This window comes from Peromyscus eremicus, chromosome 19 (genome assembly GCF_949786415.1).
Source record: "Peromyscus eremicus chromosome 19, PerEre_H2_v1, whole genome shotgun sequence".
Taxonomy (NCBI): Eukaryota; Metazoa; Chordata; class Mammalia; order Rodentia; family Cricetidae; genus Peromyscus; species Peromyscus eremicus.
This window is the reverse complement of record NC_081435.1, coordinates 61735346-61760511: the sequence shown is the minus strand read 5'-3', so window position 1 is coordinate 61760511 and position 25166 is coordinate 61735346. Positions and strand designations below refer to the sequence as shown.

Sequence of the window (25166 nt, the reverse complement as noted above, 5' to 3'; positions counted from 1 at the left end):
AGAAGGCAATGTGAGTGCATGACCTCTGGGCTAGAGAAGATGTACCCTGGTATAAAGGTGATCTAGGTCCATACACACACACACACACAATCACAGTTAACGCAAACAGGATACCACTGTACCAAGACAGGGGCCTGAGTACAGATCATTGGAATCTTCTCAAATAGGTCACACTCTCACAGCATAAGGCAACACAAGACAAGTCAGCTGAAAATCCCAGCCTGTGCACTTACCACAGCCCCTCCTGAGTAGATATGCCACCTCTATCTTGTCAGAGGTTGGGACCACAACTGAAAATGGAAGGATGAAGACTCTCAAGAGATACCCTTATTGGTTGTTGAAAATTTTATTAACAAAACCCGTTTGTTTACGGGGAAGGTACAGGCAAGGGTGAGTAAACTCCACAGTCTCACCCCAGCACTGAATATGGAGAGGGACAGTGACAACAGGAAATCAGAGGCCCTTTAATAAGGGCAAATGGAAGCCAAAAAGTAGATGGGCAGAGGGATAAAACTACGGAGCGGTGGAAGAAACGGATGAATGGAGGAACAGAAAGCGGGCGACGCAGGGCCACTCCCCTAACTGGAATGCAGGGTTGAGGGGCTCTGGGCTGGTGGAGCTCAGCGGTCGGCACTAGATCGCAGGTCGGTAGTGAGTGGGTCGTGCTGGATGGTCTGGTGCAGCATCAGGGCAAGTAAGCCTGCTCGGTTGGTCATGGCTGTGCGAACATTTCGTTCCTGCTCAAAGAGCTCGTCTAGCTTATACCACTGCCAAGGAAATAGAAGGAAGAGTAACAAGCAGCCCCCGGAGCCCAGGCTGCCTGGTCACACCCAGTATTAAAACCTACCACCCGAACACGCTCCAAGTCCACTTCTGCACGCCGAAGCTTCTCCCAGCAATAATGGCGATTGCACTGGCGCTTGGGCAGGCGGCAGAAGTCACCTGTGAGCTCAAAGACATCCCGTACAAGTGGACACCCGCAGACCTCATCAGCTGGCACCTGCAGGGACACCAAGGGCAGAGGCGATGAGCTAAGAGGAGGAATGGAGAATTGAAGGAGTGTGAAAAGGAGGAGGCAAAAGGGGAGAAACTGGAGATGATTAACAAGGAAGAGAGGAAGTGGGAGTTGATGGGAAAAAAGAAGGGAGGGAGAGAGAAAGGAACAAATGGATGTGAGACATGAGGCAGGGCGGGGCTGGGCAGGATGCAGGGAATTGAAGGAAAGCCTTACTTTGGGGTCCCGTGAGTGCTCAGGACATAGCACCTGGAGCCGCTTACAGTATGTTTTGCTCTGGGGATTGTAGACATCGCAGAAGAGTCGGGTAGCCCTGGTAGAGGTTAGCAGGAGAGCAGCCTTGAGTAGCTCCTTGACCACTTCAGAGGCCCATACCCACATACCCATTTCCAGCCCCAATTCCACACATAACCCCAGTTCTAACCCCAGCCTTCACTACCCTTCTCTTAACTCCACGTGGCACCCTTACTCACCCTTCAATGCGTGTGGGGTACATGGACCCAAAGGATGTCTGGCTCTCATACTGGAAGGATGAGCACAAATAAAAGGACTTTGGGTGCCCTCTCAAGATACCACACAACAAACCTGTGGGCCCTGTGGGCTCACTGACATCCCCACCCCTCCCCTCCCTTAGAACGAACGGCCCCTGACCTTGGCATAGCAACGCTCCATGTGGCGCAAGGCAACGCGTGGGTTGATGGGATGCCCACAGGAGACGCAGAAGATCTGCAGATCTGTATCATCACTGTCGTTCTCATTGTTCTGCAGAGGGTGAAATAAAGATGAGACCAGGCAGGACAAGGGACGGGCTCCTGCCTGGCCATACTGTTTCTTTACCTCCTCGTCCTCACGCACAGCCTGCTGCTTAGCTCGAAGAATGATGGCCTCGAGCTCGTGGAATCTGCGCTCCATTTCTTGGAGACGGGTGCGGGCACTCTGCTGCTCACGGCGGATGCGTTCTAGTAGCTTCTTGCCGTGCTCTTCGGCAATGCAGGGGCTTTGCTGCCACTGCTGGATGCGCTGGGGGAGGATCTCATAGATTCGGCTGCCGGGGGACAGTGGAGCGCAGGCAGAGAAACACCAAAAGCAGTGAGTGGGGTGATCAAGGGACAGTGAAGGGACAGACGTGACTGACGGGGAGGGGGAGGGGCAGACGGTGACCGTGGGTCCGTGTGGCCAGGTGGGGGTTTGACTGACAGTACACAGACAGCTAGCTGTAGATGTCTGGAGAGGAAGCTCTGGCCATGGCTACTCTTTACTTTCTGACTCCCTTCGGTGCCCCAGGAAAGACTCACTTGGCTGCCAGCTTCATGCCACAGTCATCGGAACAGTACTTGGAAGCAGGCTGGGCGGCCCGCACACAGCCAGGCCCCAGGCACTGCGGCAGGGATGCAGGGTCCTTGGTGTCAGCCCTCTCTGGGTGTTTCCATTTGTCTTTGTGTTTCTGCTTCTGTCGATGCCGTTTGTACCGCTCCTCCTTCTACAGGGCAAGACATGTCATGTCAAGGTGCAACAGAGGTCAGCCTCGGACCTTCTCTGCCTCCGCACGCCAGCTTTCTGGCCCTTTCCCCATCGGGCCCTTGCCTTCTCCCTCCCTGCCCCATCCTCTCCCTGTAACGCCCGTTTTACCCTCTCCATCACCTTCTTCTCAGACTTCTTCTCTCGACGCTTCACATGCTTCACTTTTACCGCCCGCTTCCTCAGGGCCGGATCCAGGAACGGGGACTCTTCGGCGTCACTCATCCAGGGCTGCAAGCAGGGCATGCGCTGACCACCTGACCGACTCAAGACAACACCACCTACCTCCTCATTTCCCAAAGCAGCCTTGTGTGCCCTCTGCCTCCTCTTTCCCGTCCTGTAACTTCGCCCTCTCCCCTGCTCCCCGACCACAGGATGCCCCTGCAACTCACTAGGCCGTGATCATCAAAGGCCCCAGCACAGAAGTCCTGGTACAGATCAGGGTCCAGTGCTAGGTCCTCATCGGAAAGTGGTTCAGGTGTTGCTGTAGCCTCTGGTAGCTCCTTAGCCACAGATGACAACACTGTCCCCTCATCTTCACGGATACGCCCCAGCTTCTGGGATGGCTGTGGCTGCTGTTGAGTGGGTGGTGGCCGGCGGGGCCTTGGCAGGGCCTCTGAGGGCGTCACCGGCGAGAGCTGCGGGGCAGAATCTCAGGACTGGCCCTGACCGCCCTGCCCGCATGCCCTGCCCCGCCCTGGGGGGCTGGACTCACCGAGGAAGGGAAGTACTTGTACGATTCCTGTGCGCAGGAGGAAGGCCTAGGTCAGCCCCAGGAAAATGGGAGGGTCACCCTGTCCTACCCCCGACTATTTACTCATCCTTGCCTGGTCTCACCAAAAGTAGTTCTATCCCTCCCCTCACCACAAAGATATGCTTGGTGCTAGCTGTTGTGACCCGGCATGTCTGACCACTTAAAAATATACAGTCCCTGCCAGCTGGTGATGGCATGTGGCATTCACCTGAACATGCTGGGCCCCCTCCCGCTCGTCCGTCCGGACATAGGCTCCACCCCTCCTGCACTCTCTCATTTGTAGCTCCAGCAGCCCTACTTGGGCCTCCCAGGCATGCTCTCCCACCCGATCCCGCCCAGCCCTGTCCATGCTCACCCGTGCCCGCAGTTGACACTGGCGAAGCCGGCACTTCTGCCGGATCTTGTTGGGGCCCCCGAACTTCTTCATGTCACGGCAGAAGTCACAGTGGCCACAGTCTTCGGTGCGCCGGCACGCCTCACACTCCCCGCACATTCGGGCCGACCGTTTGATCTGTTGCTGCTGCTGCTGCTGCTGCTGCTGCTGCTGCTGCTGCTGCTGCTGCTGCTGTTGCTGGTGATGCTAGGGGAGCGATGTCCAGGGTAGAGATCAGGAACCCAAAGGGGGCCCAAAGCGGAACTTCTCCTTCCCCAACCACCGCAGTCACTCACCTGGCTGGGTGTAGCCACCAAAGGCTGTGGAGAAGATTTGTGGGGCGAAGCGGAGCCCCGAGCAAGCACGGTCCCAACCCCTGTCCCTGACCCTGCCCGGCGCTGCAGTTCTGGATCTGAAGCAGGCCTCTTGCGCCCTCCTCCCTCATCCCGGGGCTCACTGCCGTCCCGCTCACTGCCATCCCGCTCCCGGGACTTTTTGTGCCGATAACGAATCTCCAGCTTCGGGTCCTTCTCTGTGAGGCAAAGAGTGGGACCAAAGTGGGTTTGTAGGAAGGATCTGAATGATCCCAGAAGCTCTTTCTCTGTTCCCACCCCACCTACTTGTCTGGCTCATGCTATAGGAGAAAGTTCCCCCTTCCTTTAGGATCCTCCATTACTGCTCACATGGGGGCTGGCATTCCAATCCACCAGAGACCACCAATCACTCTGTCCACAGAGGACACCAAGATTACCCAGGATCCCTCCCCTTATGGCTCCTCCTCATCTCGCGGAGCCCACCTGCCCATGCACAGGCCTCACCTCGGCACTCCCGACAGTACCATTCCCGGATGGCCTTGGCCATCTTCTCAGTGATCCGGATGCAGTCCCCATGGAACCACTCATTGCAGTTGTCACATCCACTGCATGTAATGGAGCAAGCGGTAGAGACATGAGGGGTCTGCTCCATCAGCGTTCCCCAACCCTGCCAGGCGGCAGCCCACCTGCCTCTCCCTAGCTCACATCATGAAGCAATTGATGTCCGGTTTGCGGCAGATGCAGTAGATGGGAGCGTTCTCCCCATTCTCAGACTTGCTGTCCTCCCCGGCATCTGGAGGTTCCAGGTCTGAACCGTCTCCTTCCTGCGAGACCCACCCCCCCAATGAGGACTCCTTAATTCGCCCTTACAGCTCCACCGCGGCTCACCACAGATTCCTCCTGGGTCTTTGGACTGCCTTCCCCTCACAGCTTCCAATTCGCCTCTCCATCATAGTTCCCCCAGACCCTCATCACTCAACCCGGGGCCTCATGACTCACACTTCTCTCCATCCCTCTGCCCCAGACCTCCCTCCCATCACACACCCCACTGACAAGCACCCTGTCACTCTAACTGCTCGTCGCACGCACTCACCACCCTGTCTCCTTCAAGAGTTCTGCCCGGATACCACTTCATTTATTCTGCTGTCGTCCCATCCCGGCTTCCCACAAGTCTCCATAACTTAGCTCACAGACCCCACCCCCCCACCCCCGATGACGGCTCTCCAGAGCCTGTGTAAATACTCATGGCCAAGTCCTTCCTCTCTCCCTGACCAAGGGACCTCAGGGGAAGCTCTCCTACAAAACTGCCGTCTTGGAGTCTCGACTCAAGTCCCACTACGGACCCCCTACAAACGGCTCATCAAAGAACTCACAGACGGTTCCCCTCCAACCCCATCTCACACCTTTCCCCATCGGCCCCCAGCCCCGGCACCCCAGCTCGCCTGCCAACAGGCAGCCGCCGCCAACCCCACCGCCCTCTGCCTCGGAGCCCCGTTCCGAGCGGGTACTCACCATTTCTCCGCTCACAGCGCACCCGCTCCGGATCCCTGGCAGCAACCCGCGAACCTGAACCAGCCCCTCGGCGGCGGCGTCCGCGGCGGTGGCAAAGGCGCCCACAACCACTTCCGCTCCCGGTCCCGCCTCCGCGGCACCGCACTCTTACTCCGCACGCCCCGGACGAGCGCTTAGCAGCCAACAAACAGGTCGCCCACCTAGAGCCGCCAATGTCGCCCAGGCGCCGCCATCTTAACCAGCGAGTCCGTAAGGTAGCCGACACCGTACGTTCCGGGGAGCTATGGCCGCGCCTACAAGGCCGGTCCTCCCAGCGCGCCGCCACCTTGTCAGTCAAGTCCGTACGGTGGCCGCCAGAGGGCAACATGGCCGCACTTGCTTCGCGATTGCGACGCCGATGTCGTCATCTGTTTACGCCTCATCGGGCGGACTCCGTTCGTTCCTAGGCAACAAATGGTAGCTTCCGGTTCACGGCTTCCAAAGGGCGTGGCCATCTTGATTGTTGACTCCGTACACTGACTGCTGCTGCCACGGACTGGATAATCCTGTTACTGCCTAGATAACGTCTCATTCATTCCTTCGTCCAATCACTTTACCCTTCGACGTTTATCAATGAGATGCCAGAGTTCCACAGAAGAGATGAATGTGTCGTTCCCGCCCACTTGTTTATCCGCTTTTTACCCGCCTCGCCCCTCACGTTTTTCAGCCAGATCTGGCTCCGTTTTCCTTTCCTTTCCTTTCTTTTTGTTTTGTTTTGTTTTGTTTTGTTTTGTTTTGTTTTGTTTTTGAAACAAGATCTCTCCAGCCCTGGCAGCCCTTCAACTCACTAGGTAGACCAGGCTCGCATCGAACTCACAGATACCCACCTGCTTTTTTGCCTCAGGTGCTGGGATTAGAGTCATCACACCTGGCTATGTATTTTGGTTTTAAAACTTCGTAGGTGTGGTGGCACATACTGGTCATCTCAGCGGGAGGGGGGAAAGGGAGCTGGGGTTAGAGGGTGCAAATCCACACTAAAGCTATTGCTGGTGTGCTTGTGCCTGTGTGTGACACACACATGTTGTGCCCAAGTCGAAAGACCCCCCCCCCCCCAAGAAACCACCAGAGACATGAACTCACTGAAGTGCAAAAGCAAGGTTTATTGGAGCAATTCAAAACGCAGCAGGGATGTCAGACGTGGTCGTCAAGCACATCTACGACGCAGCAGAGGCTAAAGTAGGTGCCCTTTCCTGAGCATGCATGGTTTTTAAAGGCAAAAACCACAAGGTTACCATGTTAGGGGGGGTTCAGTATGGGTACAATCCTGATTGGCCCGTGCTTAGGGATTTTCGAGAACTCTGCTGATAGCTCATGTTCAGTTTCACCTCAGTCATTTGTTAAACCCTTTTTCTGAGCTGTCTCCAGGTTGGGACATTCTGTGGTTAATCAGTTGCTACCAGATGGCCAGATGGCCGTTCCTGACATCCTGACTTTGTACTTTCTGGGTCCTGGATCTATGTCAGCAATACTGAGAGCTCGAAACCTAAGGCTTGTTGCAAAATGGAGAGGCTTACAAGATGCAGGGGCCTTGGTTCTTCATTTCCCTTTTATGTGCCTTGTGGAAACCCAATCATGGGTTCCTGATCGCCAGGGTTGGAGACAGTTGAGATGGCATTAGCCATTTTATAGGCTTGGCACTTGGAAACTGTTTCTTCAATTGCCTGATTACCGTTCTGTATTTTCACATTGGCCTGTCTCAGTAGGTCTTGCATCCTCCAGATTCCCAGGTGGGAGGATCCATGGGTTTTCCTGAGCATTGTTAGTCCCATTCCTCATGGCAGAATGATCCATCCATCTGCCGTCCTCCACCAGTCCTCTGTTATTTGTTCCATGGGCAAGCCATGAATCCAAGCATGATCTGTGGGGGAGTACTGGGGGACCCGTGGCAGACTTCTTGTTCCAGGGTCTACCAGGACTGATGCTATTTTGGGGGCTGATGCTGCTTCCCTAGCTGTTTGGTCAGCTAGGTTATTTCCTCTTTGGATCAACCCGGTCCCTTTTTGATGCCTTGGGCAGTGTATGATTGCCAGGTTTGTAGGCCCCCACATGCTTTCAGGAGGTCCAGAATTTCTTGTTTGTTTTTGATTGTCTTTCCCTCTGCTGTGAGCAAGCCCCTTTCTCTGTAGATTGCCCCATGAACATGTACCATGGCAAAGGCATATCTACTGTCCATGTAAATGTTTAATTTTTTTTTCCTTTACCCAGTCTCAAGGCTTTTATTAGGGCAAATTAATTCCACTCTCTGTGTGGAAGTTGCGACTGGTAACGGTTCTGCCCATACAATGCCTGAGGATGTGGTCACCACCACCGTAGCATACCTCTGACCATCTCACATGTAACTGCTCCTGTCTGTGAACCAGGTGTCCTCAGCATCTGGTAGGGGTGTATCTCATAGATCTGGATGGATACAGTACACCTGGGCCAGGATTCCAGTACAGTCGTGTAGTGGTGATTTGAGATTGGGGTTGGACAGCAAGGTGGCTGGGTCAAGGGCAGTTGGAACTTGAAATGTTATTCTGGTGGGGTTGAGGAGCAAAGCTTAGTAATGGATTAGTCTGGCATTGCTCAGTCATTGGTTGGATGGCTGTTTGAGAACCCCTTCCCGGGCATGTGGGGTGGTGATTACTAAGTTCTACCCTAGGTTGATTTATCACCATCTCTGACCAGTAGTGCCACCGCTGCTATGATGCCAAGCGGATGCATTGTGCCTATCCTGCTGCCACCGGATCTAGTTTGTTTGAAAGATAGGCCACTGGCCTTTTCCATGGTCCTGTTGTTTGGGTTAGCATTCCCTTTGCCACCCCCTTATTTTCATCTATGAACAAAGGGACTTATTTATATCTGGCAGGCCAAGAGCTGGAGCCTCTAGGAGTTTTTGTTTCAAGGCATCGAATGCCTTCTGCCTGTCCACTGTCCAAACAGAGTCCAAGGTGTTCTTAGTTGCTTCATACAAAGGTTTGGCCAGCTCTGCAAATCCAGGGATCCACAGGTGGCAGCATCCTGTTGAACCCAGGAACTCCCTCACTTGTTCTGTAGTTTTGGGAGTGGGTATTTTAGCACTGTCTCTTTACGGGAGTCTGACAGCCATCTCTGACCCTTTTCAAGGATGTACCCCAGATACATTACCCGGAGTTGACAGATCTGGGCCTTCTTTGCAGAGGCCCGGTACCCCAGATCTCCTAAGGCTTGTAACAGATCTTCAGTTCCCTTTCAACAGGTCTCTGTGTCGGCAGCCGCAATCAGCAAGTCATCTACCTACTGCAACAAGCTTATATCAGAGTTCTGGGCTCTATACTCACTCAGATCCTCATGTAGAGCATTGTTAAAGACGGTTGGAGAATTCTTGAATCCTTGGGGTAATCTAGTCCAGGTTAGCTGACCACTGATTCTGATCTCTGGGTTGTACCACTTGAAGGTGCTGCTGACTCTCGAGGGTCAGGGGTAGGCTGAAGAAGGCATCTTTCAAGTCCAAGACTGAGTACCATTGCTGATCTGGGGGCAATGTGCTCAGTAGGGTATAGGGATTGGGCACCGTGGGTTGTATGTCCATTACCCTTTTATTTACTTTTCTTGGGTCCTGTACTGGCCTATAGTCATTGGTGTGGGGCTTTCTAACTGGTAGCAGTGAGGTGTTCCATGCAGACTAGACTGGCCTTAGGACCCCAAGGATCAACAATCTTCTTATGTGGGGCATTATCCCTTCCTTTGCTTCCAGGGGCATGGGATATTGGTGGACTTTAATTGAGTCTGTGCCTGCCCAAATTTCCACATATATAGGGGGTCTGTGTTTTGCTAGTCCCATGCCCCCAGTTTCTGCCCATATTCGTGGATCAAGCACACCGTCACAGCGGAGGGTAGAGGAGGTACCCTTCCCTGAGCATGCATGGTTTTTAAAGGCAAAAACCACAAGGTTACCACATTAGGGGGGGTTCAGTACGGGTACAATCCTGATTGGCCCAAGCTTAGGGATTTTCCAGAACTCTGCTGATATCTCATGTTCAGTTTAACCTCGGTTATTTGTTAAACCCTTTTCCTGAGCTGTCTCCAGGTTGGGACATTCTGTGGTTAATCAGTTGTCACCCGATGGCCAGATGGCCGTTCCTGACATCCTGACTTTGTACTTTCTGGGTCCTGGATCTATGTCAGCAATACTGAGGCTTATAAGATGGAGGGGCCTTGGTTGTTCAACACACACACACACACACACACACACACACACACACACACACACACACACACGGTGGCAGCAAATAAGAAGCTCTAGAGATAGCTCAGTGTCTAAGAGCACTTTTGCAGAGCACATGAGTTCAAGTCTCAGCACTCACATCAGGCAGTCACAACACTCTATAACTCCAGCTCCAGGGAAATCCTACACCCTCTTCTGGCCTCCAAGGGCACTGCACACACATGAACATTCCTATACATACACTTAGTTAAAGAGATAAATTAAAAAATAATAATTCTTAAACTAACTTCAAATTTTACTTCAGTTCTACAACTTGCACAATAACTTAACAGTATAGCACTCTTTATCCATTTCTTTGTCTGTCTCATTAGGCTTTTTGAGATAGAGTATTTAGCCCAGGCTGACATTAAACTTTCACCTCTGTTGTATAGTAACTCCACCAGAGAACAAACACAGACATTCTTAAAGAATAGAAAGTCTTTATTTACTGCTGGTAGCTGCATGAGGAACTTGCCCAAATCATGTAGCCCCAAACCTTACTGCTCTTGAGCTGGTTTCAAACTCACAAACTCTACTTCCTGAGTGCTTAGATTAAAGGTATGCACTACAATGCCTGCCCTAAACAATGTGTTTTGGTGTAGATAATCTCCACTATATAGATTACAATGACAATGGTTTCTCAGTTGTTTTTTTTCAGTCTATGAAGGGCAGCATCATTCATTGTAAACCAGAAGAGGCTTCAAAGAGATGACTCAGACAATAAAAGCAGTAACTGCACAAGCTTTATGACTATAGCAAACTCCAACCCCAATCCAGGTAAAAAGGCCAAAGCGACACACTCTTATGGGGAGTCAACTAGAGATGACTGCTCAAACACAGACTGTAGCCAAGTGATAATCTTTATTCCAGCTGGCTGTTATTACACTCCAGTATTCCAGACCCAAGTGTATCACCAAGTGTTTAGAGTAAGAGATTTTTAAGGGCAAAACCACTTCTTGTTATCTCACTTGGCAGCTGTAGGGGGAAGATTTTGTGCAAGCAAGCAGTCTAACAGAAGCTAAGATAAGCAGTTAGCAAGAGGGGAAGGTTTGCACAAGCAGGCAGTTTAACAGAAATCAAGATAAGTTTGCTAGGGCATCTTTACCTCAGGTTCTAGAAATAGAGTTGGATAATTTTCCATGGGGTTTACATGAAGGAGATCAAATCCTAGTCAAATATAAATGGCCTCAGAAAGAATACTGCTGTAATACAAGATGGAGGAACTCTGCATTGTCTTGCTCTATCTATCACAACACATATTTTTTAATTTAAAACATTTTGCATACAATGTATTTTGATCATATTTCCCTTCCCCCAACTTCAAACAGAACCTCCTCACCCAACTTTATGATTTCCCTCCCTCCCTCACTTTCTCTGTATATCTCACACCCCCACTTTTCTCAAAAAGGTAAGATACTCACTCTTTGGTCTAAAGAAGACCCTTAAAATGGGAGTACTGGTGACAATGTCCTAACAGAAGGACTCCAATGGGTAAATAGAAGGATTGTTATTGGGCAAACAAAAATCTAAGCTCAGCATTTCTCAGGAATCTTGAAAGGCAAGTATTCTATGTATCAGAAAGCCACTACTTCCCCTATCCACCCTCAGAGTCATCCACCACCATCAAGGGCATCTAGTTCCTGAATAATCTAAATAGCTTGCTTGAGCTCAAAGACCTTGTCTTAATTAAGGTTTTTATTGTTGTGAAGAGACACCATGACAATGGCAACTCTTATAAAAGAAAAACATTTAATTGGGGTGGCTTACATTTTCAGAAATTTAGTCCATTATCATCATGGTAGGGAGCATGGTGGCATGCAGGCAGACCTGGTGCTGGAGAAGGAGCTGCTACATATTGATACACAGGCAATGGGAAGTAGACTGAAATACTGGGCATGGCTTGAACATATGTGAGACCTCAAAGCCCACCTCCATGGTGAAACACTTCCTACAAAAAGACCACACATATTCCAACAAAGCCATAACTCCTAATAGTGCCACTCCTTTTGGGGGACATTTTTTTTCAAACTACCATATTCCCTTCCCTGACCCCCAAAGGCCTGTAGCCATATCACAATGCAAGAGTTCATTCAGTCCAACTTCAAAAGTCCCCATAGTCTATTTCATTCTCAAACTTATTTAAAAGTACAACGTTCAACATCTCTTCTGAGATTCATGCAATCTCTTAACTGTAATCCCTTATAAAATCAAAATTAAAAAAATCACATACTACTTTCAACATATAATGGCAAAGGATATACATTACTATTCCAAAGCATAGGGAAGGGAGCATAGTGAGGTGCAACAAGTATTTCTTTGGACTTCTAGCTCCTGAAAAATGAGAGTGTAGGCAGTCTTTTTGGTCTAGACTGCAGGTTAGATCTGTCCTGCCAGCTGCTCCCCAAATAACTGGCATGAACACTTATTATTGTTAGCATTCAGACTCACTTCTTGGAATCCTGGCCAATAAGCAAGTAATACTCTGGTCTTTCCAGTGTCCTGATGTCATCTTACATAAAGCCCACTTTAAGAGAAAACTCCTCCCCCCTTTTTTCTCTCTATTTCCATGAGGTGTGTACCCCTCTCCTTTCTCCTTCCCTCCATTACCTCTCACCTCCCCCAAAAATAAACTTTCCACATGATTATTAATTATAAATGCTTGGCCAATAGCTCAGGCTTACTACTAACTAGCTCTTACAACTTAAACTAACCCAGTTATATTCATCTACATTCTGCCACACGGCATTACCTCTCTTTCATCTTCCATCTCTTGTTTCCTCTTCCTGTCTCCCTGGCAACTCCTCTTTCTCTGCTCTTCTTCTTCCCAGTGTCTTTAGTCTGGTTCTCCCACCTAACTTTATTCTGTCCAGCTATTGACAGCTTCTTTATTAAACCATTCACAGTGACATATATTCACACAGGGTAAAGGAATATTCCACAATGGAGACTTTTTTTAATTTTAAAAGCTTGGCCTTACCATAGCCTTGTTCCCAACCAGCTCTTAAAACTTAAATTAATCCATGTATATTAATCTATGTTCTCCCACATGGCTCAATACATCTTGTCAGTACTATACGTCCAACCTCCTCTGTGTCTAGTCATGAATATCCTGCCTGTCTGATTCTTTCCTTGAGTTCCTCTTTCTACCTGGAAGTCTCCTGCCTCAGTATTGGCCATTTAGCTCTCTATTAAACCAATCAGAAGGTACCTTAAACAGGCAAGGAAGGACAGACGCATCTTCACACAGTGTGATCAAATATCCCACAACAGTGAGGAAATACTGGACCAAAGCAATACTAAAAATCAGCTGGACAAACCAAACTCTGCATCTCCATGTCTGATGTCAAAACTCTATTCAGCTCTCCAACTCCTTTCAGCTTTGTTGACTGCAACACATTTCTCTCTCTTGGGCTGGTTCCTCTCTCTGTTATCTTTGGCAGATATTCCATGGCTCTGGCATCTCTAACATCTTGGGGTCTCCAAAGAAATTCAGGCTTCAACTTCACAGCTTCACACAATGGCCTCTCCAGGCCTCCACTCAGGGACAGCCCTGACACATGCCTGGTCTCAATGGCTTTCCTTAGTTGCTCCTTGACTTTAAAGCCAGAACCGTGTGGCTGAAGCTGCCAAGTTCTACTGTTTTCTCAGTTGGAAACATGCCCCCCTTGTTCAGTTACATCTTTACCAGCTTACTGGTTTTGATGGTTATTTTCACTGCCTAATCATGGCTATCCTTGAACTTGCTCTGGAGACCAGGTTGGCCTCTGCCTTCTAAGTGCTAGGATTAGAGGTGTGTACCACCACACCTGGCTCTAAGTTTTTCTTTAATTCCTTTTCACAAGTTGCAAACTTAACTGGGTGCCATCTTGCCCTAAGGTCACCATTCCCTTTATTCCATTTGTTTATCCCCTTGAACACAGGACTTAGCTCTATTCTACTTCTTAATGCTTTTTCTCTCCTTTTTTACATTTTGTAATTTACCTTTCTTAGCTTGCTCCTTTTCATTATAAATCTTCATCAGAGTTAACACTAAAAACCACATGACAGAGTCTATAATAGACTGTTTTGAGATTTTCTCTGCCGATGGATTTAACTCAAAACTCTTCACTTTAGCCTCAGGCAGATTCTTCAGACAAGGGCAAAAAGCAGCCACATTCTTTACCAAAATATCGCAAGAATGATCTCTAGGCAACCTACTAAAATTCTTCTCCTCTGAGACAACTTGAGCCATGTCCCCACAGTTCAAATCACCACTTAGCATCACTGACTTACATGCTCCCACTGTTATGGCCCATTAAGCAGTGCTTATAGCATTCCACTGCTTTCCTAACCCAAAGCACCACAGTTTAAATTCCTCCTACAAAACATGATCAGGCCAACAGAGCAATATCCCACTCCTAGTACCAACTTTTGTCTTAGTTAAGGTTTCTATGACTGTGAAGAGACACCATGACCAAGGCAACTCTTATAAAAGAAAAATATTTAATTAGGTGCAGCTTACATTTTCAGAGGCTTAGTTTATTATCATCTTGGCAGGGAGCATGGTGGTGTGCAGGTAGATATGATGCTGGAAAAGGAGCTGCTACATGTTGATATACAGGCAATAGGAAGTAGACTGAGATACTGTGTGTGGCTTTAGCATATATGAGACCTCAAAGTCCACCTCCATAGTGACACATTTCCTACAAAGTGCCAGCTCACAAATAATGACATGGAGACATTAATTATTAAGGCTCAGCCTATAGCTTAGGCTTGTTTTTAACTAATACATATAACTTAAATTAACCCATTTCTATTAATCTACATTCTGTCATGTACCACCCATCCTCCTTCCTCCATGTCTCCTTGAGTCTCTCCTGCATGCTTAGATTCCTCTTCCTACTTTCTCTCTCTACCTAGAAGTCCTGCCTATACCTGCTCCCTAGCTATTGGATATTCAGCTTTTTATTACACCAATCATAGCAATACACTATAGGCTGACTTTTCTGTCTAGACCATGGGTCAGGTCCCACCAGCTGCTCCCCAAATAACTACACAGAGACTTAATATTAATTATAAATGCTTGGCCGATAGCTTAGATTTGTTTTCAGCTAGCTCTTATAGCTTAAATTAACCCTTTTCTATTAATCTATGTGCTGCCCTGAGGCTCATTTACCTCATGTATGTACTTCCCATCCTGCTCCATCTGAGTCTCATGGTGTCTCCAGAGATTCCACCTTCTTTTCCCCAGCATTCTCTTAGTCTGGTTCTCCTGCCTAACCTTATCCTGCCTAGCCATTGGCCAGTCAGATTTTTATTAACAATGAGAGCAACACATCCTCACAGTATGCAGAAGGATTATTGCACAGCATAACACCTTCACACAGTGTACAAATACCTCACAACAGGTGACTTCAGTGAAAAATTGCTATCATTATCTCAAGATTAAAAAATGGCAAGCAGAAAGCAAGGTAATTTTGTAAAAAGAAAGATAATCTTTGACAGAAATATAAAAAGAAAAATGCTCCTTTTTTCTGTGAAAAGGATATGAAACATTTATTTGAAATACTTAACAGGGCTAGATAATCCAACTCCACTGCAATGGTTTTGTTGTTATTGTTGTTTTGTTTTAAATGCCCCTTCAACACAGTGTGTGGTTTCAATGCAGCCTATATGAGGGCTACCCCACATAAGGCCTAGTAAGATTTCAGCTGCTCTGCTAAATACTTTCAGTCTCTATCCAGGTCAGATCAAAATAGTAGTAGCCCCAATAGTTTTATTGAAATCATTTTGAAACAAAACATTTAAAAAGACAAATTAAAATGCTTCAGTGACCATATGTCTGATTCAAATGCAATCAATTTAAGTGAGTTCTATCTACTTCCCACTAATAAACATTTATTTTGATCTTGAGAACTGTTAAGTTGTCTAGACCCATCATCCTTGTCCAGTAATTCAAAGGCAAATTTCAAAAGGATAAATAAAGAAAAATGTAGGAATTAACACCCTTTAAATTAGTTTTAAATATGTTGAAAGCTGAAAAGCTATTTAAAATTTTAATGTAAACAGACATTTCCTGTCCCAACTGCCTGTTTCCAAATACCTAGCAGCTGCTTCCCAAATTACCACACAGAAACTTTTATTAATTATAAAGTCTTGGCCAATAGCTCAGGCTTGCTACTAGCTAATTCTTACACTTACATTAACCAATATCTATTAATCTATGTATTGCCACATGGTTTGTTGCTTTAACTGTTCTCTAGCATGTCTTGCTTCCTGGGTGGCTTGCTGGAGTCTCTCCTAACTCTGCTTTCCTTCTTCCCAGCATTTTCAGTTTGGCTTTTCCACCTAACTTCCTGCCCAGCTACCAGCCTGTCAGCTTTTTATTAACCAATGAGAGTAATACATATTCATAGTGTAGAAAAGAATTGTTCACAGCAGTTCAATTCCAAGTAAGAAAATATCTGAATGACTATTCTAATGGCAAGTAAAATGCTGGGTTACCTGTGAGGCATCCTAGCTCTTCTGCTTAGAAGGTAACTTTTTGTTTGTTTGTTTGTTTGTTTGTTTCTTTCTTTCTTTCTTGATTCTCTTTTACACATTTAATTGTGGGAGAGGTGGCTCAGCAGTTATGAGTGCTTCTTGTTCTTGCAGAGGACTCCAGTGATATTTTCAGCACCTGTTAGGTCACAAATCCAGCCCCTAAGATGGCACCTTATTATGGCTACCAATGCTTAGCCAGGGCTGATGGTCATGAGGAAACAGAAACCTAACACCCAGCATTTTTCAGAAACCCTATGTCTTAACTAGTTGGGGTTTCTATTGCTGCAACAAAACACTATGGCCAAAAAGCAAGTTGAGGAGGATAGGGTTTATTGGGCTTTCACTTCAATATTGTAGTCCATCACTGAAGGAATTCAGGGCACAACCTGGAGGTAGGAGCTGATGCAGAGGCCATGGAGGGATGCTGCTTAGTGGCATGGTCCTCATGACTTGCTCAGCAAGACCACCAACTCAGGGAAAGCACCACCTACCATGGAATGGGCACTCCCTCATCAATAACTAATTAAGAAAATGCCTTGTTTTATCTTCAGCACAGTGGTGTACCTTAATCTATTGCTATTTCAGGCAGAAATTGCAACTTTGCAGTTATCAGCTTGCTTCTTTGGCAGCAGCCTGGCCACACATGCCACAGTCTGGTGGGAATTCTGTTCCCACAGGCACCAGCTCTGCTGCTGTCACTAAAGGTAGCTTTAACAAAATCTTAATCATTCTATTTATAGATAAGACTTGATATTCAATGGCTGGTGTAGAAACCCACTAGTGAAGAGAGGTTGAGTAGCAACTAGCTAACCTTTACTCTGAAAGGATGATAACACCGCACTGTTTGAAGCACTGATTACCATGTAGAAAGGTCACAGTCACGACAGAACCCAATGTTACTTTCTAGAGCTTTATTAGGAGGGAAAGGGGGCAAGGAGAAAAAAAGAGAGCCAGGCCTGGAGAAAGAGAAAGATGGTGGAAAGGAGGGAGGGAGCAGAGCGGGGAATAGAGAGCAGAGAGAAAGAGCATGGGGTCTGTATCTGGCTTTTTAAGGTGTGTATGTAGTTGCCAGCACCCCCAATGATGTAAGACACAAGACCCCAAGCCGTGCATGTGCAGGAGTGAGGGCAGGATTCTAACATTCCAGACTTTTTGCTTATTATAAAAAAGTGAGTGAATAGGAATAGGGACATCGTTTCTCCCAGAAAAACTGCTTCCAGCTGAGTTGGTGGGCATCATTTGGGGGTTAGGGAAGGGGGGCCTTCCAAGGTAGACAGGCGTCCTGAGATGGTGGGCTGTCCTGCTGCCCTGGAACCATCCATCCCTCTTGGCTTGGCACTCTGGCCACTTTTGTGTCTGACAGGATGCTGGTGACACAGAAAAAGCCTGAAGTACATACGACCTGTCCAGATGGATTTAATCTGGTTTCTGGAGCTTGGAGAAAATTTTGAACATGTTAAAAAGCAGTCATGAGAAAATTAGTGACCATTGTAGTGTTTAGTACTCTGGTTGTATTGGTTAATGTTAATGAGAGAGACAGAGAGACTGGAACATATTTTTAATTTTTATAACCTGAGATAAGCTTTATCAGTGACAGATTATTTTAAGGTACCTGTTTCCTTTATTAGTTTAGCATCCAGGAGATACAGGTGATCAATTGTTGAGAACATTTAACAGTAATAGATGGTTATATTAAAGTCTGTTTGACCTGTCCCACAGGCCAGGTTATTGGGTGAAGCCCGAGGAGGCACCCTCTGAAAGATCAATGGGGGCGAGAGAGAAAGGAGACCAGGCGCATAAAGAAAGACAAAGTCAGTCTGAGCCGCGTCAAGGTCTCGTTTATTGCAAGGGGAGGCAGGCTTATATATGCTGGTAGCTAGAAGAAGTAGATAGGGACATGGAAAATCAATAGGAGGAAGTTAGGATAGGGTGGGGATTAGGGTAAGGTCTCTTTGTTCCAGGGCTTGAGCAACAGACCATCATGTTCCAGGAAGTTAATCTAAAAGTACATACTGTGGTTTTTGTTGAGAAACAGTTGCTATTGAAACTATTAACAGAAGATTAGGTAAACAGCTTTTTCCCATCAGAATCAGCTAGGTTACTTGGCTCCCGACAATTCCCCCTTCTTTCTATAAAATGGCCAAAGCAGGTTTTGGTCATTAATCGAGAAGGCCCCTGTCTTAGGCTGTATGGGGTGCGTCCAGTGTCTGGCAACGTGCCTTGTTGAGCCAGTCTCTGGTGACCTCTGTACGTTGTGCTCCCAGCACAGGCCCCATACTATTCCCGTCATTGAGTACCCTCTAGCTTTTAGTTGTAAGGGTTTAGGTTCGTAGGACGCTGAACCTGAGCCTTTCACCTGTTTCGATAGTTTGATCTCGAGCTTCTATCCGATGGTAGTGTACTGAAACGGTTTTTGATAGGGCCGAATCGATCTGATTTTTGATAAATTGTGTTAGTCGTTGAAAAGCCCAAGGACCAAAGGTGACGAGGAGAAGGAAAATGATCAAGGGGGCCAAGAGGATGGGGATCAGAGTAGAAAGCCAAGGGGACCCCTTTAGCCAGCCCTCCAACCGATTTTCAAAATCACGTTTTCTTTGTGCCAATCTTTCTCTTAGTTTCTCCATTGATTCTCTGACTACTCCAGTGTGATCGGTATAAAAGCAGCATTCTTCCTTCAAGGCTGCACATAATCCCCTCTCCTTTAAAAATAGTAAATCCAGACCTCTTCTGTTTTGTAACACAACCTCAGAGAGCAAGGTTAAAGACTTCTCCAGAGCAGAAATGGATCTTTCTATGGCCTCTAGGTCAGTAGTCATAGCCATTTGTAACTGCATAAGGTGGTTGCTCTGCACGAGGGCAGTAGTTCCTGTACCAATTCCTGTAGTGATGCCCCCAATACCTAACAAGAGGGCAATAGTCATAGACACAGGTTCTCGAGTGTATCTGCCTCTCTGCTCGAAGAATTCCATCACTGAGCTCTCTGGATGATAAGTGACATGAGGCCATAACTGGACCATCACACGAAATTCATGGGAATCATTAAATATCTGAGCAGATACACAAGGGGTCAATCCTGTGTTACAGGCCCAGTAGGACCTATTGGGGGCTTTGAGATAATAGCTCCCTTTATAGGGTGTCAACGTTTGTTTACAGAGGTGACTATGGGTCGATGGAATCTTGCCCAAACAAGAACCTCGTCCGGAGACTTCAGGGAGTGTTAGCTTATGTGGCTTAGTCTGACACCTATTGCTCGGGGAAGTGAGGTTATTGGCAGTAGACTGAAAGGTGGTTCCTTCATAATAAGGGGGACTGGAGGCAAGGCAGAGCCAGCAATCCAAGGTTTGGTTTGGATTTGTGGCATTTAGGGCCAGATAAGCTCCCTGGACCAAATTAAACAATCTATCTCCTGTTCCCCCAAAAGGAGTAAGGAGAGTGCCGTTACTGGAGTCTACGATGGTAGTCACAGTACTTGTATGGTTGGGAAAGGGATGAGGATGAGGTGAGGGGGGAGGAGGAGGTGGTGATGGCACCCTTTCATGATTGGAGGGGACCTTTTGATCAGAAAGAACTAAGTTGGGTCCTACCAACTTTGGGTACAGGTTTTCTATTGTTAGTAAGATCTTGAAAGTGACTCCTTTATCTGTGCCATCAAGATACCAGCGGAGTCCCCATGTTTTTCCTGAGGGCCATTCTCGATTCGCCCTACCCTGAAGAGTGAAGGTTATGTTTAAAGGTAATGATAGCCCGTAATTATGGGCTTTCCAAGTATGGGAACTAAAACAAAAACGTCTATTTGTGCTAGGCTTACTGTATCCTCTTGTAACTGAAATAAGGTCCCAAGATGAAGTTGGTTTCCAGTAAGCTGCCCCTGTGGTTTCACAACCCCATCAAGCACAAAAGAAGTTCTTGACTCCCCCACATCTGGTAGCTGTGACTCGGCTTCTGCCGTCCTTAGGACAGACATAAAAGTCAGATTGTGCTAACCTACAACGAGCTGTGGGACTAACACAGCCTGGGGTGGTCATCACGGCAGGGTTATTATCATGGAATGTTCCACAAGGTCTTGACCAAGGGGTTTTAATACTGCGAGGAAATTAATTGCACTTTGGAATCGTTTCACCTCCTGTTCCATTTAACTAGTGTTGGTCAATAGTAGGTATATCCCAAGAATCCAATCCTGCAGCCAGCTGACAGAAGTTGGGAGTGAGTGACAGCCACCAGGAATAGGGAGCGTGGTTTGCAGTAACCCTCTAGACCTCCCCCCCCCCCCCCGTTTCTGTGAAAATTCGCCAGGTAAGCTTTTTAATAGCATGAGGGCTTTCCTCGGAGATGCAGGAGAGGGGAAGGGGGAAGAGTAGTAAGCAAATGATGAGGTAAGGGTTGGTTTCCCGAGGCCCATGATGAACAGGTCCTGCCATTGAGATGTCCGTGGCTCCCTTTATTTTCCAGGCCGGAGGCACTTCTGAAAGAAAAAGAGAGAATTTTTGTCTCAGGGTTGTATCCTGGACATAACAGTTATTTTTTTCTTAGTCTAGGGAGGCAATCTGTGTAGAGTAAGGCTTAATCAGTCTTTCTGGTAGCCAACAAGCCCCATTTTCCTTGGAGTCATAGATAATGCAGACCCCTTTCCCCAGACTATAACTGGATCAGGACCGCCCCATTTTCCGGTTATTGGATCTTTCCAAAGGGCCTGCGCATATCCTTGTTTGGTTTCTGGGTGCCAGTGTCGCTCAGCCACAGATTTTCCGAAAACATCCAATGTCAGAAAATTTAATACAAATAGGGTGTGAGAAAGCAGAGCTTTGTGGTTTCCCTTAAGGGGAAATAGTGTCTCTTGTGAACTGAGTTTATTAAGAGTATTTTTTAAAGTTTGGTGAGCTCTCTCCATGATACCCTAGCCTTGAGGGTTATAGGGTATTCCAGTGATGTGTTTAATTCCTAATTGTAAACAAAATTGTCTAAATTTGTTACTAGTATATCCCGGACCATTATCAGTTTTTATACATTTCGGCTGACCCAGCACTGTGAAGACATGTAACATATGATTGATAACATCTTTGATGGCTTCTCCACTATGAGCAGAGACACAAATAAATCCACTGAAGGTATCTACAGTAACATGTATAAACTTTAATTTGCCAAAAGAAGGAACATGGGTGACATCCATCTGCCATATTTGTCCAGGTATAAGCCCTCTGGGGTTTACTCCATAACGAGGTTCGGGTAAGAGCATCAGGCAATTTTTGCAGCTTTTTACGATTTCCCTAGCCTGTTCTCTAGTGATTGAGAACCTTAGTCTCAAAGTTTAAGCATTGAGGTGATGAAGGCGGTGAGCCTCATGAGCAGCTGCTACCTGATCATGTTCCAAATGAGAAATCAAGATAGAACGTGTAGCAGAATCAGCAAGTTTATTTCCCTGAGCTAGGGGTCCAGGTAGGCCTGTGTGGGCACGAATATGGCCAACATAAAAGGGTAGCGACCTTTGTCGGATTAATTTTTGTAATTCAGAAAACATTTGGAAGGTGGAAGTAATGGGTTGGATTATTGGGACCATTTCCAAAGCCTGTAAAGCCCCTACCACATATCTACTGTCTGAATACAAATTAAAGGAGCGATCTTTAAAATTTTTAAAGACAGCGAGGACAGCATATAGCTCCACCAGCTGAGCTGACTTGAAAGGGGTTGTCATAACGTTCTTTTGGCCATTGAGGACATAAGTAGCTTTACCATTACTTGACCCATTTACGAAAAGCACAGGGGAGTCCGGGATGGGCTCCATTCGGGTATTTTTAAGAAAAACAAAGGAAGTAAGGGAGAAGAATTGTAGGAGTTTGTTACTGGGCATCTGTGTGTCAAGTTTTCCTTCATAGGTGCAGACAAGGATGGCCCAGTCAGGACTACAGGTGCATAACCATTCAAGTTGCTCTTTATCATATGGCATAACAATAATATCAGGGTCATGCCCAAAGTATCGAGTGGAGGCTTTTATTCCTAACATTATTGATTGGCAAACCAGGGAAAGGTAGGTGGGAAGAATTCTTCTTTTAGTAACAGGAAGATGTACCCACAGTAAGGGTACGGGCTCTTGCCAAAGCAGGCCCGTAGGGGCAAAATCTGTAGAAAAAATGATCAAATACAAGGGGAGAGTCGGGTCAAAATATCCCGTGTGTTGTTGAGTGATGGCCGTTTCAACCTTTTGTAATATCCTCTCTGCCTCCACCGTAAGGTATCTAGGGGATTGAGGGTCGGAATCTCCTTTGAGGATATCTTCGAGGGGGCGTATCTCTCCCTTGGTTATTTTTAAATAGGGTTGCAGCCAATTGATATCCCCTAAAAGCTTTTGAAAATCATTGAGACAACTAAGTGTATCTTTTCTAATCTGGATTTTTTGTGTATAGAGGAGGTCTGGGTGTAACTCAAACCCTAAAAACAGGAAGGGGTATTGGGTTTGTATCTTCTCTGGAGCTATATGAAATCCTCAGTCCTGAAGTGCGGTAATTATCTTTTGAGCTGCATTTTGTGGTTTTTTTTTTTTTCAGATTTCCCTGCTATTAACAAATCATCCATATAATGTATAATATAAACTTCGGGGTACTGGACCCTCACTGGATCGATAGACTGAGCTACATACTTTTGACATAGCACAGGGGAATTGGCCATTCCTTGGGGCAATACTTTCCATTGAAATCGAGGGTTAGGCCCAACATGATTCACAACAGGTATAGAAAAGGCAAAGCGTTTGCAATCCAGAGGATGCAGGGGGATAGAGAAAAAACAATCTTTGATATCTATGACTGTCTTAAAATATTTTTTGGGAATGGCCACAGGAGATGGCAACCCGGGCTGTAATGCTCCTATGGGGACCTTGGTTTTGTTTACTTCCCTGAGATCCTTCAATAGCCTCCATTTTCCAGTCTTTTTTTTAATCACAAAAATAGGAGTGTTCCATGGAGATGTGGAAGGTTCGAGATGCCCTTGTTCTAATTGTTCCTGCACCAACTGAAGGGCAGCCCGTACCTTTTCCTGAGGCATGGACCACTGGTCTATCCAAACCGGATCGTCTGACTTTCAAGTTATTTTATCAGCTTGGCGTGCAGGAGGAACAGTGGTCCTTAGGAAAAAAGGTCTGTCTCCAATCCTCTTTTATCCAGCTTAGGGGTGGGCATGATGGGCTGAGTTCGTCCTTGTTCAAACTTCCCCAACCCTTTGCCAGGCAGAAAGCCTGTCTTTAGCATCATTTGGGTCACTTTATCATTGGGACTCATCATAATGACCCCCATCTGTGTCAAAATGTCTCTTCCCCAAGGTTGGTCGGCAACCCCTCAAGGGCCTTACTGTTCTAGTATTTCCCTCGGGGTCTTTCCATTTTAAGAATTTAGAGCTTTGTAATGTATTTTGGATTTGGCCTATTCCCTTTAAATGTGTGGCAGTGGGTTCCAGTGGCCATGAATCAGGCCAGTATTTTTTTTGCTATAATGGTGGCATCAGCGCCCATATCAAGGATACCCAAAAATTGTTTCCCCTCCAAGGAGAGGTTGAGTATAGGCCAGCCCTCTGTTAGTTGTATCCAAAACATAACTGAAGATCCTGGTGTTGAGTGACCACGAGTTGGACCCTTATGGGAAAATCGTCCAACCATCGGGAGAGGAAGGGCCTGTGCGATGCGGTGGCCCGCTGCGATGGTGATAGGACCCTGAGAGGCCATGGCCAGGCATTTTATTTCTCCTTGATAATCAGCATCTACTATGGAGGGAACAATGGAGAGCCCTTGTAGTGAGCTGGAGGCTCAGCCTATAATTAGGAAGAACATACCAGGCGGGGGAGGGCCAAGGACCCCGGTTTCTATAATCACTGTGCCTTCTTCCAGGGTTACAACCCGGGTGGTGGAGGAACAGAGGTCCAATCCTGCGCTTCTTGGTGTGGCTCGGGATAGGCCTGAGGAAGCTGGGCCAAGGCTGTCTGGGGCAGCGGGGTCCCGTGTTCCCGATTGTTGCTGAAGGGGTTGTTGGGGGTTACACGGGGTTGTGACGGATGGGTGGGGTCCCGAGACTGGGCCGTATCCCGTTTCCCGAGACCACAGACAATGGCTGGCCGTTAATATCAGTTTTGGAGCGGCAGTCCTTGGCCCAATGTCGCCCCCTTTTGCATTGAGGGCAGAGCCCTGGTGGTGGATTGTTTAGATTATTATTAAAAGAGGATCCTTCACGTTGGGTGCTAGGGCACTCTCTGGCAAAATGTCCTGGGTGCCCGCATTTGAAACAGTTCTTGACTCCATAATTCGGTCCTCTGATGGGCTCCTGAAGCACGGCACCTATGGCCATACTAATGGATTTAAAGATCTTGTGATCAAAGGAGTCTACACCATTACATAGCTTGATCATGCCATTGAGATCCATGGCCTTAGTTTTGCCTCTTAAGGCTGCTCTGCAGGCTGCATTGGCATTTTCTATGGCCAATTGTTTAACCATAATACTTTCCAACCCATCTTCTCCCAGGATTCGTTCAGCCGCTTCTAGTAGCCTGGCAACGAACTGGGCGTAAGGTTTGCTCTTGCCTTGGACTATCTTAGACAGGAAAGTAGTGGCTGCCCCTGTCGCGGGCACAGCCCACCAGGCAGCCATCGCTGCCTGGGCTGTTTGTACCAGAAGCCCTGCTGGGAGTTTTTGTTGCTTTTCCTCCGTGGCATACTTGCCCCTTCCCATAATTTTATTCAAAGACCATGAGGCCATCTGGGGGCTTTTTAAATTTATGACGGCCTGTGTTTCAGCTCTGTCTATAAATTCAGCCTTCCAGGTCAAAAATTAACTTTGAGTTAACACTGAATGTACCACTTTGTTCCATTCATGAGGCAACAAACTACCTCCCTGACCCAACCCTTCAAGAACTGAAATTGT

The 25166-nt window shown here is 47.3% G+C and overlaps 1 protein-coding gene across 3 annotated transcripts; it reads right to left on the bottom strand.

Moving 5' to 3' along the window:
- Nucleotides 1–327: 327 nt before the first annotated feature.
- Cxxc1 (CXXC finger protein 1) lies at nt 328–5775 on the bottom strand. Of its 3 annotated transcripts, none has more exons than XM_059245971.1 (15): nt 5487–5771; nt 4680–4798; nt 4479–4579; nt 3957–4192; nt 3643–3867; nt 3249–3275; nt 2926–3171; nt 2645–2764; nt 2311–2495; nt 1853–2060; nt 1667–1777; nt 1489–1538; nt 1232–1328; nt 848–1000; nt 328–767 (listed from the first exon to the last, which is right to left on the bottom strand). In XM_059245971.1, exons 1-15 carry the CDS (start codon nt 5487–5489, stop codon nt 621–623), a joined length of 2028 nt encoding a protein of 675 aa, XP_059101954.1. In that variant the 5' UTR covers nt 5490–5771; the 3' UTR covers nt 328–620. The 3 variants fall into 3 exon arrangements, with proteins under 3 accessions (XP_059101954.1, XP_059101955.1, XP_059101956.1); XM_059245972.1 differs by having other exon boundaries at nt 2657–2764; nt 5487–5765; XM_059245973.1 differs by lacking the exon at nt 3249–3275 and having other exon boundaries at nt 5487–5775.
- Between the last annotated feature and the right edge of the window lie 19391 nt (nt 5776–25166).